Raw genomic sequence first — 16,588 nt, forward strand, 5'->3', positions numbered from 1 at the left:
TTCGAACCCAGCCCGGGGCCACCTAAACAACTGTAACAAAAAAATAACCAGGTGTTGTGGTGGGTGCCTGTGGTCTCAGCTACTTGGGAGGCTGAGGCAAGAGAATCGCTTAAGCCCAAGAGTTTGAGGTTGCTATGAGCTGTGATGTCGCGGCACTCTACTGAAGGCAGCATAGTGAGACTCTGTCTCAGAAAAAAAAGAAAGCAAGGCAGCAAACCAACTTACCTGCACTCTCTCTTCTTTCCTTCCTGCTTACTATTAATAGAAATATATATTTGAGTCTAATGATAGGAAAAAGACCCTGAAAGGAAGGAGAAAAATGGAAGAAGGACTCACACTTAGATAATTCCTACCCCACATCTTCATGAGCATTTTGATTTGATATTAATTTAAATGTTAAAAAGAGACGGAAGTTTAGACCATGCTTTACGGTTGCTTCAAGGTCAATAAGCTACAGCAGTGTTCTGTGTCCACTGACTTCATAAATTATAACGATGCCATCTTTTGAATGTAAATGTGATGCTTTTAGTTAACATCGAAGCCCGTCCTTTTTCTCTTGATAGTAACGGTGGATTTTTACTGATTCATCTACCTTTACATTTTTGGCTAAGAACATATTGAGAGATATGGCTTGTGGAAGGGATAAAGGGCAGGTCTTTCTCTTGGCTGACCTAAGAGATTGCCGTGACTGTGTGTGTGGGAAAAGGTTGCCAGGCAATTGCTAAAAGGCCAGAGAGGGAAAGGGATAGCTGTCTCTAGGAACATGCCAGCCCACGTGCTGTACCACAAGTACTGATGCTTGTCTGTTTGAATCTCTGATCTGTAAAATAAGCCAGACCACTGGACACTTTCCACAAGGCTTTTGCTAACTAATACCCTGCATTGAGGCCAAGAGGCTTTTCAGTGGGCTCGTCTGAGTCCACACCCATTAGTCCTCAAAGATTACTTTACTCACTATCAGGGATGATATAATGACGTGGTTAATCTCTCAGTCTTGGAAGCAGACCAGAGTTTGCATCTTAGTTCAGGAGTTTACTATCTGTATGGCTTTCAAGAAGTATTGAATCTGTCTCAGTCTCTGTTATCCCACCTCCAAAATGGGCCAATTATTTATACTGTCTAAGGTTGTTGCTAGGGCACTGGGCATGGCACAGCTCCACAGGGCGCTGTTCACACAGACTAGAATGGAAGTAACACTAGCAGTTGTGCAACACAACTCTTCTAATTATAAATATTAGATGTAATTGACGCATATGAAGACATCAACACAGTGTCTATCAGAGTGTTTAAGAATGGAATCCAGTGTTGTTATTCTCTCAGGAAATTGGCTATAATTTGCTATTGTGTGATTTTGAAACTTGCTTTTAAGAAGGAAAAAGCTAAATAGTTTTGGGTACCGAAAGCACAATTTGCCAATGCCTGGAAGTGAGAAAGTATTGTTTTATTCAGGGAATGGAAAGGATTATTTCTACATTCTGGAGCCCAGAGACCAGATCATAAAAGTGTTGAATGGTCTGATGAGGGGTTTGGGCCTTGTCCTGAGGGCAGTAGTTTTAACGGAGGTGAGAGTGTCAGATCTGCACTTCAAGAATTTTGTTTTGGTTGCAATGTGCAGAATGGAGTGATGATATTTGGCTGTAATGTGAAGGGAGTGGTTAATTCTATCAGTCTTGGAGACAGAAGCAGGTTTGAATCACTCCTCAGCATTTACTATCCGTGTTCATTACTACTGTTTCTTATAAACATTTAAACTTTCTGATCCTTATAGGCTCCCAAAGCAATTTGAGTTGGTGTTCCAAAAGGATCTCTACATGTGCCTTTCTCCTTTTTAAATGTTATATCTCTTTTGTACCCACCAGGCATTGGGATCATTTGTAAGTCAGATGTTACTATTGTAAGCAAAAGCTGGTCTCTTGGTTTCCACCCTTGCCCCTGCCGTCTATTCTGCACTCAAACAGTGGAGAGACCTTTGTGAAAGACCAAACACACTTGGTCAGACCCTCCTCCATGATTCTGTCTCCATCTCCATCAAAGCCACTGCTTTGCAGGGCCCTCCGTGTCCCCACTTGGATCCCTGTCCCCCTCTACTTATGCTGGTTTCTCCTTGGTTAGGGACCATGTCAGGCACAATTCCCATAAGGATGTTTTTTTTAGACAGGGTTTTACTATGTCACCCTCGGTAGAGTGCTGTGGCATCACAGCTCACAGCAACCTCAAACTCTTGGATTTAAGTGATTCTCTTGCCTTAGCCTCCCAAGCAACTGGGACTACAGATGCCTGCCACAATACCCAGCTATTTTTTGATTGCAGTTTTCATCATGGTTTAGCAGACCTGGGCCGGGTTTGAACCCGCCAACCTTGGTGTATGTGGCTGGCACCCTATTCACTGAGCTATGGGCGCCACTACCATAAGGCTTTTTGCACATGCTTGCAATTCTTTTCCTGCAGATACCCATAATATTTGATTCCTTGTTTTCTTCAGGATTTTAATTTATCAGAGAGGCCTTCCCTAACTAATATAAAATCATGCATGCCATGGGTGTGTGGACATGCTAACACACACATGCATGTATGGACACACACACTCTCCTAGTTCTTCTTAGATTGCTCCCCTCCTTACACCGTAGCCCCCTTTTACCACCAGACAGTCATTTGATGTTTGCTCCCCTTTAGACAATAGACTCAGTGAGAACAGAGACTTTGTTTTATTCACTGGTGAATTTTCAGAACCCAAAAGAGAGACTAGCAAGTCACTCTAAAATACGTATTAAGCAAATATTTGTGGAATAAATGGATGTGTGAGGGAGTCGAGTCCAGGTCTTCCACTGTTCGTATAGCCTGGTTAACCCTCACCTTACTTTAAGCAGAAATCCCAGGACCCACTAAAGCTACGTAGTGACCACACAAGCAGACGGCCTGACCGTGAACTTTTGCATATTTTGAAAATGCATCTCTTCTATTTTTCAATCATTTGCTTAGGTTGAAAATAAACCCTCCACTACTGTTAATTCTCTACTAGTTTTCTTTGATATGGGGGAAAAAATGTCAAAGAAGCTTATCTCTCAATAGTCATGAGCTAAAAGGGACTTTAAGCTGTGGTGGGATGTCTGAGGGTCTGCCAGGATGTGCGAGGCAGGGGGGATCTCCTAGGCCCTGGTGTAGTTTTCAGCATGAATCGTCATCAGCAGCAAACATGAGCCAGAGAGTGTAGGCGAATATGAGGTGGCTGCCAGCCAGCCTGAAGCTGTGAAAGCCTCCAATCCAGCTCCTCTTTTAACATCTTCCAAGCCATCGGGCTGTGTGCTGAGACAGGACCTCTTCTTATCGCTGCAGTGTCTGATGTCCTAACTGGTCCCTCCTGCAAGGCCTAGCAGATGAGTTACCCTGACTTGGAGTAAACCTTCTACTACTTAAGTTCCCCTAGCCCCGTGCTGGATTCTGGAGGCAGAGGGGATGTGAGGTCTGAGTTGAGTTTTGCTTGAGCTGGGGGTCGGGCCGCAGCAGCTCAGCCCCCTGCTCTGCTCCTCAAGCTTCGTGTTGTTCTGTGGCTCTGTTGCCATGTCCCCGATTCCTGTGGTTCTTCCCCATGTGCATACTTTATGGTCACTGCTGTTATGCCACACGAGCTGATGTAGATGGAATTATTGGCTTGCATTTTTTGGTCACTTGGACCCTGTATGGAACTACTATGACATCCACGCTGAGTAGGAACATTTGAAGGCTGGTAACGCACAGCCTGCCAGGCTCCTGCTCATGCTGGGCCCACGCCTGGTTATCTCCCTCTCCCGTGTGACTGGCCTGCAGGTTCCAAAGCCAGCTCTGTACACAGATGTGAGGAGCTCTACTTCCAGAGCCAGATGCACAGCTGCTAATGTGTCAGGAGACCTGGGCTGCCTGAAAATTAGGAGGAAATGTGCTCTTCATCAAAACATGCTTTAAAAGCTGTACTTAATGTGTGGAAATAGTGCATTACAGCAGAAATTTTCCCCCTCTAGAAGAGATACCATGGAGCTTTGATTGCAGCCAAGCTTGAAGAGTTCTCGGTTTCCAAGTGAATGTGGAGGAATAGAATATGATTTCATGAAGTACAGTGTAAGGTATACTCCAAAGTTTAAGATAATCATCAGGCCTTGTGTTGGTAGGGTTTTTCAGAGTCTGAATTTCAAAGCACCAATGCTAATAAGGTCCTTTTGGCAAAGAAATCGTTTCTGGAAGATGTTGTACTAACCAAAATTTAAAAAGAAAATCTGCTTTAGCAATAAGGAGGAAATTATTTAATGCTTGAGAAGTTTGGGTTTCTTTTTCTTCTTGGCTATTAGCATGCATAAGTGTGTATTTAATAAGGCAAGGCTATAATTGAACTTTTCATTTCTAATAAGTCAATTGTGTATCTTGCTCAGTGAACGGGGACTATACATAGAAAGTTCACGGAGAAAATGAGTTGTAAATTTTACAAAGGATCGCTTAATTACCGGTGAAGTTTTAGAATCATCATTCACCATAGATTTTGGGATGGTCAAATATAAACAAGTTATTGGTAAGAGTAATAAAAAGTTAGTCATGCTTTGGATGTGGCTCTAATGGTGTGATTTTTCCCCACCCTCTTCCCCCTCTTATTTTTACTGGTAGGTTGTGACAGTTTGAAGTCGCATGGACAACATGCTGCGATTAAGTCTCCCACCCACCTTTTCAATGGGATTTCACCTGTTAGTCATCGCGGCTCTCTTGTTTTCCCCTGTGGACCGTGTAAGTGCTGAGACAGAAATGGAAGGAGAAGGAAATGCAACCGGTGAATGTACTGGCTCCTATTACTGTAAGAAAGGGGTGATCTTACCCATTTGGGAGCCCCAAGACCCTTCTTTTGGGGACAAAATTGCTAGAGCTACTGTGTATTTTGTGGCTATGGTCTACATGTTTCTTGGAGTCTCTATCATAGCCGATCGGTTCATGTCCTCTATAGAAGTCATCACATCTCAAGAAAAAGAGATAACCATAAAGAAACCCAATGGAGAGACCACCAAGACAACTGTGAGGATCTGGAACGAGACGGTGTCTAACCTGACCTTGATGGCTCTGGGCTCTTCTGCTCCTGAGATTCTCCTGTCAGTGATTGAAGTGTGTGGCCATAACTTCACTGCAGGAGACCTGGGCCCCAGCACCATCGTAGGCAGTGCCGCATTCAACATGTTCATCATCATTGCGCTGTGTGTTTACGTGGTTCCCGATGGGGAGACCAGGAAGATTAAGCACTTGCGCGTGTTCTTCGTGACGGCAGCCTGGAGCATCTTTGCCTACACCTGGCTCTACATTATTTTGTCTGTGATCTCTCCTGGTGTTGTGGAGGTCTGGGAAGGTTTGCTCACGTTCTTCTTCTTTCCCATCTGTGTCGTGTTTGCTTGGGTAGCAGACAGGAGGCTTCTCTTTTACAAGTATGTCTACAAGAGGTATCGGGCTGGCAAGCAAAGGGGAATGATTATTGAACATGAAGGAGACAGGCCATCTTCCAAGACTGAAATTGAAATGGATGGCAAAGTGGTCAATTCCCATGTTGAAAATTTCTTGGATGGCGCTCTGGTTCTGGAAGTGGATGAGAGGGACCAAGATGATGAAGAGGCTAGGCGAGAAATGGCTAGGATTCTGAAGGAACTTAAGCAGAAGCATCCAGAGAAAGAAATCGAGCAATTAATAGAGTTAGCAAACTACCAAGTCCTAAGTCAGCAGCAAAAAAGCAGAGCATTTTACCGAATTCAAGCTACTCGCCTGATGACTGGAGCTGGCAACATTTTAAAGAGGCATGCAGCTGACCAAGCCAGGAAAGCTGTTAGCATGCATGAGGTCAACACGGAAGTGGCTGAAAATGACCCTGTCAGTAAGATCTTTTTTGAACAAGGGACATATCAGTGTCTGGAGAACTGTGGTACTGTGGCCCTAACCATTATCCGCAGAGGTGGTGATTTGACCAACACTGTGTTTGTTGACTTTAGAACAGAGGATGGCACTGCCAATGCTGGGTCTGATTATGAATTTACTGAAGGAACTGTGGTCTTTAAGCCTGGTGAGACTCAGAAAGAAATCCGAGTGGGCATTATAGACGATGACATCTTTGAAGAGGATGAAAATTTCCTTGTGCATCTCAGCAATGTCAAAGTGTCTTCTGAAGCTTCAGAAGATGGCATACTGGAAGCCAATCATGTCTCTACCCTTGCTTGCCTCGGATCTCCCTCCACTGCCACTGTAACTATTTTCGATGATGACCACGCAGGCATCTTTACTTTTGAGGAACCTGTGACTCACGTGAGTGAGAGCATTGGCATCATGGAGGTGAAAGTGTTGAGAACATCTGGAGCTCGAGGAAATGTTATCGTTCCCTATAAAACCATCGAAGGGACTGCCAGAGGTGGAGGGGAGGACTTCGAGGACACTTGTGGAGAGCTTGAATTCCAGAACGATGAAATTGTGTAAGTTCTTTGTGTGTATATGTGTGTGGTGTGCTCGAGTGTATTTAAGAATGCAAGGGTGTGTGCTTCATTTTTTAAACTAAATGGCGTACAATGAATGAAAATGTTATGTTATGATACAAGACTTTCCAAATACCAGTCCTCCCTTGGGTGCCACTCATCAGAATGCTCTATACACAGAAATACTATTTGACGTCCAGATTTTATTTTTACTTTTGCATGTTTCCATGTTTATAGTATATTGTGAACCATGATAAAATGAATCTGCGATTTATCAGATCACTCAAGGTGGGTTGAAAAATTTGAATTCTGTTTTGAATTACATGGTATATACTCAGAAAAGGAATATATGAGACATAAGAATAGGTCTCGAAGTTCATTGCTGAGTACAAATTGGGCAAACCCAAGAAGGAAACACTTCTGTAAAGAATTTCCTGGCTACCAGAGCTGGCTGAAATATTTCTGTGGATTTTATTTGACATTGTGTGCTGTGACAGTATGTTAAGGTTTCTGCCTAAATGCTAATGCTTAATTCTGACTTAATGACAAACCTTGCTGCTTTGGTTTATGCTCACATGGGAAAAATTATACAACTTTTTCATAGTTCCAATCTAGTTTTGCTTTATGTGATTAAACAAACCCCTTTACCTTATTTATATAGTGATGGAGAGAGAGGTTCTGTCCAAGCATCCTAGTTGTCAGGGAGCAGATCAGAGAGAAGCATGAGGAACAATTTACTCCTCATTTTGGTACTTATGGGTACAACAGTGCCTATGTTATAACATGAGGTGACAAGGTACAGTGATTTTTTTCTACTGAGATTTATTATCTAGAGAACTGTTCCTTCTTCCTAACTTAGGAGAGGGCTGTGGATTCAACTCACCAAAAGCAGACGAAAAAATTGGACTCAATGAGCAATGTCCAAACTGGAAAGAAAGAGGGAAGAGAGGAAACTATTTATAATATCTGCAGTGCAACAAAGAACATCAGAATGAATCATTATGTTGGTTGAAGCACTGGCAATTTAAAAATTTCAGGAAAAAAATAAATGTACTGTATTAAATTCCTTCAGTTGTAAAAGTGGCAAAGTCTTGGGTTAATGGCATGTGATATGTCAAATGTTAAGTAGATGCTGAATGTGAAATAAGTTTCTCCAACTAAAAGTGTAAGGATCACATAAAAAATCTCCCCCTCCAAAAAAAGAAAAGAAAAGAAAGTGTAAAGAAAACAAACCAAAAAGGGGCAGGGGGAGGTTGTGGGCAGAGAGAACATTTTTCCTGAAAAGAGCCATCCCATGTCTTTACATCTGATAGTATTATAGAGATGGACGGTTATGGAGTACAATGTCACAAGGAAAGTGAGCAAAGCAGAGATTATAATATCCATCTTCTGATGTGTGTGGCGGGGTGGTGTGTTGATCACTATCAATTTTAAGTTCTCATATAGTTAATGTTGTACATAGTAAGGTATATTTTCTTGGGACACTTATTTTACTGAAAGGCGGTGATGTAATAGCAAATTAATATCCTTCATGCCCAAGAAAGGATTTTTTTCAAAGTTCATGGTCTTGCCCAGGTTAACACATGTAAACTTTATTCCTTTGCTAAAAATCCTTTCCCATTATCCTTAATAATCATCTTAGTTACTTAACCCTCCAGTATTAGATAGCAGTTGTAATCCATGGAAACGTGCATTACCTGTTAATAAAGGTGTATTGCATGTTAAGTGAATCCACAAAGGTAGTCCTTAAAACACCTTAAATGAGTGTTTTGTTTGCTCGGCAAAGGATATTTTCTCTTGAAAATTTGACTCTGTACTTGTTTATTTGAAAAGCAGCTTTCCCTCTCTACTATGCTGTTCAGGCCCAGGGCTTTCAGCAAGTCCTAAATAAATAACCTTTCTCAGGGTGGCACAATGTAGAAGAACAAAAATAATTTAAAGAAAAGATTGACAGTGATTGATGGAATAATTTATTCTGCAACACTCCATTTGAAGAATTCATCCTGTGCAATTAAATTGGTTTTATTCTTGCTAGGAGAGGAATATTGCCAAACTCCGTCTTTAGAGATTTAGATTTCTTGAAGGAATTGGTGAAATTGATGAAAATTTTAAGAGTTGGTGCCCTATCTGTATCTCTGTTCTTAGGAGTATTCTAGATCAGTCACCAGCTCCTCGTTTTATAAAACGCTTACTGTGTTTTATTTGTTAAGTTTAAATGTGAATTTTTAGAAAGGGGAAAACATTATAATTATACATGGAAGGAAATTACAGCTCTACATCTTTCTTTTTTCTAGCATTTTATTTTTAAAGCATATTTATCTTGATGCTCTAGACAAGCTCTAGCTTTATTGGTTCTTTGATTCAGAAACCCAGATACATTTCTTATTTTGATTTTATTTTTAATAGAGAAGTCATTTAAGTTTGTAATATGAGAATGTCTGTACCTGTTCATTCCTATTCTTACATAAATGAGTTGATTATTTCATCTCGACCTTTTCTAAGGTCAAAATGTCTTTGAAGGAAGAATACTGATAAAAGATAAGTGGTGCTGGTAATCTCTAATAAAACATATTCTCAGAAAAAAACATTTTAAAATTGCAAAGCAAAAGCCTATTAAAGAAATATAATTAACAATGAGCACATGTTTTTGTATAAGCTCAATCAATGACAAATACGAAACCCATGCCAAGTAATCTTGATTTTCAACAGGGAATTGTCTAATGTTAACAGCTAATAAAAAATAAATGAAGAATATGCTAATTTGATTTGTGGTTTGGTGGATTATATCCACAAATGTGAAGTGCTGCTAATGATTATTCTTTAATGGTGCTAGTTTAGTGGTAATAATTATTACATAATATTGTTTGGCCTTCCAAGGTCTAACATTAGCTTAAGTGGTCTGGAAAATGTTAAGGTTAATTAACTAATGTAGGTACAAATAAAATTTAATTACATAGTGATAGCCCAGAAACTAAGACAGAAAGATCATGAGCATGTATATTTAAAATGCAGAGTTGTAAAAACGAGGTATGTAAAGTCGGAAAATTTACTTAATATATTGTTTATAAAATCAGTTTACCAGGGGTTCTGAGCGACAAAATAATATATTGAACAATGGGTCTATCCAGAATTAATTTTGTTTTAACAACTATCACATTTTCAGGTATATTTTTAATTTCCCTAAACCTAGGAAATATGATGGGGAAGATACCTCAACAGGTATAGCTCTCTGGTACAATATTTATATCACATTTTCTTCTTTTGGAGAAAGTACTAGGAAGGAAATGAAATTTTAGTATTATATAGGTTCTACATTATTATTATAAGTATAATATTTCAAGGGAAATAAATATTTTGGTTTTCCTTTTTACATTTAAAATAAAGCCTATAAATAGGTTTTCCTATTTATATAACCCCTATTCTTCTTGCTGTTAAGAATTCCAAGGAATAAAGACCTAGCTATATAAGAAGGAATTCAATTCCGAGAGCAGAGCAAAATGTATAATGCAAGAAGACAGCCAGATGTAAACAAAGAGAAACAAAGGTATTTAGAAAGCTTGAAGTGCTAAGAGCAGGAGAATAATTGTGTGGGGAAATTAGAAATGATTAAAAATATTAAACAGTAGTTCTCAACCTTCCTAAAGCCACGACCCTTTAATACAATTCCTCATGTCGTGGTGACCCCCAACCGTAAAATTGTTTTCATTGCTAGCAAGGTTGAGAACCACTGTAGAGACTCGGCGCCTGTGGCTCAAGCGGCTATGGCACCAGCCACATATACCTGAGCTGGCAGGTTCAAATCCAGCGTCGGCCTGCCAAACAATGACGGCTACAATCAAAAAATAGCCGGGCATTGTGGCAGGTGCCTGTTGTCCCAGATACTTGGGAGGTGGAGACAGGAGGATCACTTAAGCCCAGGAGTTGGAGGTTGCTGTGAGCTGTGATGCCACAGCACTCTACCCAGGGTGACAGCTTGAGGCTCTGTCTCAAAAAAAAAAAAAAGAAAATGGCTAAATAAGAAAGACTATTAGCATCTATTACCTTGAATCCCACATTTTTCAAGATTAACTTTATGGCATGAGAATTTTAGCTGGTACATTTAGACTATTAAAATGATGGACACATGATATTTTACACTGACATAAAATTTTCCTAGCTAATGTGCTAATGTAAGATATTTGGTTGGAATAACTTTAACATTTTAATGGATTTCTGCTTTAGTGGATTATCTTTTCAGACCAGAATATTTACCTTTTAGAACCAAAAAATGTCAACTGCAAACCTAAATTATAACTACAAGATGTTTTTATAAATGCATATGTTTTATGAATGTATAACTATCATAAAAATAAAGCAAGGTAAGAGCCAAAACATGTGAGTTTCTGCCAGAACTCTAGGTTAACTGTGTGCAGAAAGGTTATTTACTGTGTCAACCAGATTGCCGTATTTGCTGTTCAGTCCCATTTTTTCCAGTGCTAATTAAAGTTCGAGGTTATAATATCATTATGTAAAAGAATTTTGTCTTAGCAAATGAGAATAGTTTAGATTCACCTGAGTGTTTAAAGTACATGCTCTTTTCTTAGCCATCCTTCAAGGCCATTACCTAGGAGGCTGATTGCTTCACTAGTGTAGAGGTAGAAGAGAGATTTACATATCAATTAATCAACACATACTTAATAAGCTGCTGATTTGTACCCGGCATTGGGCTAATAATGATGAGGGAGATAGAGGAAATACCACATATGCTTCTTATACTCTGAAATGGAGATAAGAAGAGAGTGCATATCCTGGTAGGTACAAACATTGTTACAAAGACATTGGGTAAGCTGTAAGGGAAGCATTCATTCTGGAAAAAATATTTGCATTTGCTTTTGGAGGACAGAAGCATAACGGGAAAGTGAAATGGGATGTGTGTTTTAAGATGGAGTCATAGGACTCTCAGATTGATAAACCCGAGAGTATGGGCAATTTCAAAATTGGATCATTATCAAAATTAATGAAAGACTCGGTGAAAGTTCTTTGGAATTTTATATAATTATGAGGGTGTTTAAATCGATCTGAGCGTGTTCCTGAAAGAATTAATGTTTAGGGAACCCTTTTGTGGTAAATCGCATAGAAATGAAATTTAGAAGACCGTTGCAATTAACATACCATATTCCAAGAACTTTCTCGAATGCTTTTTATATATTTAACATGGCAACAACCCAATGAAGGAAGTGGCATTGCAGGCGAAAAAACTGAAACTCAGAGAGATGAAATAATTTCTTCAAAGTGCCTGTGAATCTAGGATTGAACCCTGGTCTATTTGACTTAAAAGCTTAGGGGCTTACCCTTCTGCACCACATTGCTTCTTGGAGTTTCTAAAGACATTTGAGAAGATTTCTAGTAAAATGTTGGTGTTTTATTTTTGTCTGTGAGTTAGTCCTTGTGTTTCTAGAAATGATTTGATTTACTATACTCCTGTAGTCTCTTGAGCAATGATCCACGTTGCTCAGAATCCTCGTTCTCTCAGATTTACTACCCTGTCATCATGTTATAAAATCTGAGTGGATTTTATATTAAATTGTGAAGTGGAAAAAGATTTCTTCTTTGATTTTCTTCTGAGGATATTGGTAGCTCATGGAAGGAGATGGAATTGCATGTAATTCTTTTGAATGGAGCAACCTTGAGGGTGTAACATTTCCAGTAGGGTTATTTGGGGTGTTTGCTGCTGTTGGGTTAGTTAAGAGGTGTGAAATTGTCTATGATCAATATTATAATATCAGGGCAAGTGCAGAAATTTTCCTACAAACATTTTCATCATGTTCCATCATGGCTACTGCAAACTGATCCTTGGAGCTTCCTTCTTTGAGGTGATGGAACTCTAAGTACTAGCCTTGCAATATAGTGGGCCAGATGGCAGGGAAGATAGGAAGATAGCAGAATATAGCCTGGGAGTCAATGGCATTACAGATAATCCCTGTAAGTTCCTTGGGAAAGCCGGCTGGGGCTGTGGGGGTGTGGAATCCTAAGAGAGCAGACAGGACTTGAACCGCTGGCTTCTCACAGTGCCTTGTAGTTTCTGCCCTGCTTGTGGGGAAGCCAGAACATCCTAGGAGGGAAAGCAAGCTGTCAACAATATAAGCAGAATTATAGGAAATCTCCTCCATTGCTTCCTCTCCTGGCTTAACACACCACCTACGTAATACCCATCTGTTTGCCAAAGGTTGAGCCAGACAGGGCCCTTTCTTTTCACAGGCATATACAGATGTCTCACTATAGAGCCAGGCTAAATAAACAATTCCTTCCATTTCCTGCCTTTCTCCTGAGGACTCAGTGCTCTAGATGACTTTTTCTTTCCTTCTCACAATGTCTCCACAGGGTCAGCTGTGGGAATAGGCATTGTGTTCTTGGGTGACACTTGAAGACTTGGAAGCAAGGGGCAAAAACCGAGCCCAAAGCTGAATTTCGGTCCCTTGCCTTTCAGAAGGATGTTTATGAGAACAGGGTAACTGGGCAGAGTTCAGCATACCTGGCATTTCAGACATTTATAACATAGCCCAGAACATTGTCCATATACAGTTTTCTGCTTTCATTTTTGTTTTTAATGTTAAGGTATGAGAGATCTGGAATCTCAGGTATTCTGAAGCTTTGTGGTGACCCTTGAGGTCATGGTCACCCCAGTTTTGTATGTTAGCCTTTCTGAGAAGAAGATGGACTTGGAGGGATTCCTCAAATTGTATTCCTCACCTGTGCGTGGGCTCTGTGTCTGCCTCTTGTTAGCTTTGTGCCTTTAGTAAGTCATTTAAATTCTGAGTCATTTTTTTCACGTATAAAATGAAGATGATAGAGGTAATAGAGGCGATGGGTGGTGGTAGTGGACGTGGTACTGGTGGTGGTGGTGGTAGTGGTGGAGGTTGATTGTGGTAGTACTGGTTGTGGTGGAGGCAGTGGTATTGTTAGTGATGATGGGGGTAGTAGTGGTGGTAGTGGTGGTGGTGGTGGAGGTGGTGGTGTTGATTGTGGCAGTTCTGGTTGTGGTGGAGGCAGTGGTATTGTTAGTGATGATGGTGGTAGTGGTGGTGGTAGAGGTGGTGGTTGTGGAGGTGGTGGTGTTGATTGTGGTAGTTCTGGTTGTGGTGGAGGCAGTGGTATTGTTAGTGATGATGGTGGTAGTAGTGGTGGTAGAGGTGGTGGTGGTGGTGGTGGAGGTGGTGGTGTTGACTGTGGTAGTACTGGTTGTGGTGGAGGCAGTGATGCTGGTGGTGGTGGTGGTGGAGGTGGTAGTGTTGATTGTGGCAGTTCTGGTTGTGGTTGGAGGCAGTGGTATTGTTAGTGATGGAGGTTGTGGTGGTGGTGTGATAATGGTGGTGGTAGTGATGGTAGTAGTGATGGTCATGTTCTGGACAGTGGTGGTGGTTGTGATAGAGGTGATAATTGTGGTAATGATGGTGGTAGTGGTGGTGTTGGTAGAGGTAGAGGTAGTGTGATGATGGTGGTGAAGATGGCCTTGTTGGTGGTCATGATTGTCTTGATGATGGAAGTGGTAGTACGGTGGTGGTATTAATTTTTATTTAGATCCAAGTTTCATGCTGTTTTGCTTACATTACACATTCCATTTAATCCTCACAACTGTATTAAGTAGCTACTATTGTACTCATTTGACAGATGAAGAAGTTGAGGCTTAGAGATAAACTAACTTTCTTTGGGTCACACAGCTAATAAAGGCTAGGTATAGAATTTAGAGGTATAAAGTGCCTGACTGTAACCCTGTGTTGTCTCATTAGGGACTATTTCTGCCTTCAAGTTCTTTCTTGTGCTGGGAAGAGCGCACTATTTATTTTCCTTTGTTCTTAAATTTAAAAAAGAAACATCTTTATTAATTAGTATTCTTTCATTGCCTGCACTAGCCCTGTAGCATTTAACTTCTTTATATGGCTGAATAATGAATGTAGCCTTTTTCCATACTCAAAAGATAGTTCTTGTTTTTTCTTTTTCCTGTATATGTTACCAGACAATGCATATTAATGGCAGCAGAGAATTAGTATCAGAGGATATTTGTTACCTTCTATCAGCACTAAAAAGAAGTTTAAAAAGTTATATTCTCTGATCCTAAAGGTGATTAAAGTAAGAATTATTGATTAGGAGACTTTCCTAGAGTAAGTGTCTCTAAGGGCAATTTATCTGATACAAACCTACAAATCCAACCTCCATAGTAAATGGAATTTTTACATAAATTTTTAAAAGTCTAGTTTCAAGTCTTTCTTGCTTCTCAATTATATTCTATCTAGGGGACAAGAATGAAGAAAAAAACTTCTGCCTAAAATCAGATGACCGACCAACGAGATCTTGCATATGCTTTACAGAAAATCTGTGTTCGGGTGTGTTTATAACAAATTTATTTTGAGGCAAGGTTGCTTTATTTTATTTTTTAACTTCTATTATAGAAAATTATCGTTCTATTTAGAGTAATGCCAATGACTATATGGCTATAAATATAATTAGATATAACCTTTAAAGAAATCTGCAGCTGTTTTTCAACAAAGAACATTTTTCTTACACACACATTTCTTATTTATGAAGAACCAAGTGGGAAAGTAAAATTAAGTCCTACTTACACAGAATTTAATTTTAATAGCACAATAGAATAAAATATTCCTAAAATGATAAGGAAACTTTCCTTCTTGAACACAAGCAATGCGATCTTAACCTGACAGAGTCTTTCAAACTGAGCTCTTCAGTTTAATGTGTCTTGTCTGAGTTGTCTGAGGTTTGTCTATCAGCTGGTAGAGGAAGAGGGTGGAGGTGGGGCGGAGAGAGGCAGAGGCAGGGGTAGAGGCAGCGAGAGTGAGAAGGAAGAGAGGAGAGCAGAGGAGGGGGGATGAGAGAAGAAGGGAGGCAGGGCCAAAGAACATACACAGAGAGAGGAAAAGACCGTACAGCCCTGAGTGCATTTCAGCTGTTACTAAAATGAAGAGAAGCCTGGAATTAGTCCAGATTCTTGCTCAAGCAGACTGAAGACAGTATGAGAGAAAGGAAATAGAATTGGGATTCACTCAAACTGCTGCTTTATTAAAAATGGATAAGAACTTTGTCCTGGAAATCAAAGGTATATGCCTGAGTAGGTTTGACAAGCCAGAAGTAGGTTTGTGGAATCCAGTAGGGCTGGGACCCTAGTTACGGATGCCTTCATTCAGGAAGGGTTCTGTGAACACCCGTCCTGTGCCACGTCCCTCACAAGATACTGGGACGGTGGTGGTATTTGCGACATGGCCCCTGCGGTAGAGAAGTCCACGCTTTGCCAGGGGAGATAAACGTACAAAAGCTCAGCCATTCAACAGGGTGGATGTTGAGTCGCCCCTGGAGGCTCTCTGTGCCTTTCTTGGCGTCGTTCCCTCCCCAGGCCTCCTGACGTGACCCTTGCCCCTGGTGCTCAGGCAAGGAGGGAGTGACGATGGTGAGCTGTTCGTGTCACTGCTGCTCCCTGGCAGCCTCAGCCTACTCCCCGTGTTTGCTTTTCCCCAGCAGAGAACCTCACGGCTCCCTCTCTTGCCCTGACCCCATTCCAGATGGTTTCTGTGACAGTTTGGCTGCCCTCTCTAATGGAGACCAGAAGAGTAGAGATTGGGAGAGATTCAATTCTGATTCATATTTCGAAGCCGTAATGAACTCAGAAGACTATGACATAGGAAAGTTTTCGTCTTCTGCTTTGTTTCCAAATCCTGTGCGTTACCAAGGGAAGCATTTATCATGTCCCTGAATGGTGTGATTTTATTGAGCCTAAGCAAATGAGACTGTTACCTACGTTGGAACTGCTTAGCCAGGATCTTGGTAAGCTGGGACTCGATACCTTCCCGCTGCCAGGCTCAGGTGGTCTAGCATCTCAGGATAGCCTGACATGGTGCTGAGGGAGGCCAGACAGACTACCGGGAAAAAGAAACAATCAGAGGGGGAGGATCTTTTTGAGATATTTTTTTTTTCTTATGAAACCTTTTTTTTTTTTTATTGAATGGTAACTATGTACATTAATGCACTTCTGGGGTACAGTGTGGGGTTTTCACATGCAATCCGAAATACTTCCATCAAACTGGTCAACACAGCCTTCATGTCATTTTCTCAGTTATTCTTTTAAAACGTTCACATTCTACTCT

At 40.6% G+C, this 16,588-nt stretch overlaps 1 protein-coding gene across 2 annotated transcripts in view; it reads left to right on the forward strand.

The window, feature by feature from the left end:
- The window catches only part of SLC8A1 (solute carrier family 8 member A1), a 317,474-nt gene that overhangs the window by 18,356 nt on the left and 282,530 nt on the right, over nucleotides 1-16,588 (forward strand). For both annotated transcript variants that reach the window (XM_023516660.1, XM_012808814.2), the window contains exon 2: nucleotides 4,630-6,458. In XM_023516660.1, the coding sequence (XP_023372428.1) occupies nucleotides 4,651-6,458 (1,808 nt within the window). In that variant the 5' untranslated portion in view covers nucleotides 4,630-4,650. The remainder of the gene's footprint in view (nucleotides 1-4,629; nucleotides 6,459-16,588) is intronic.

The sequence above is a fragment of the Otolemur garnettii genome, unplaced genomic scaffold, assembly GCF_000181295.1.
Source record: "Otolemur garnettii isolate 467f Iridium unplaced genomic scaffold, OtoGar3 scaffold00095, whole genome shotgun sequence".
NCBI classification, from domain to species: Eukaryota; Metazoa; Chordata; class Mammalia; order Primates; family Galagidae; genus Otolemur; species Otolemur garnettii.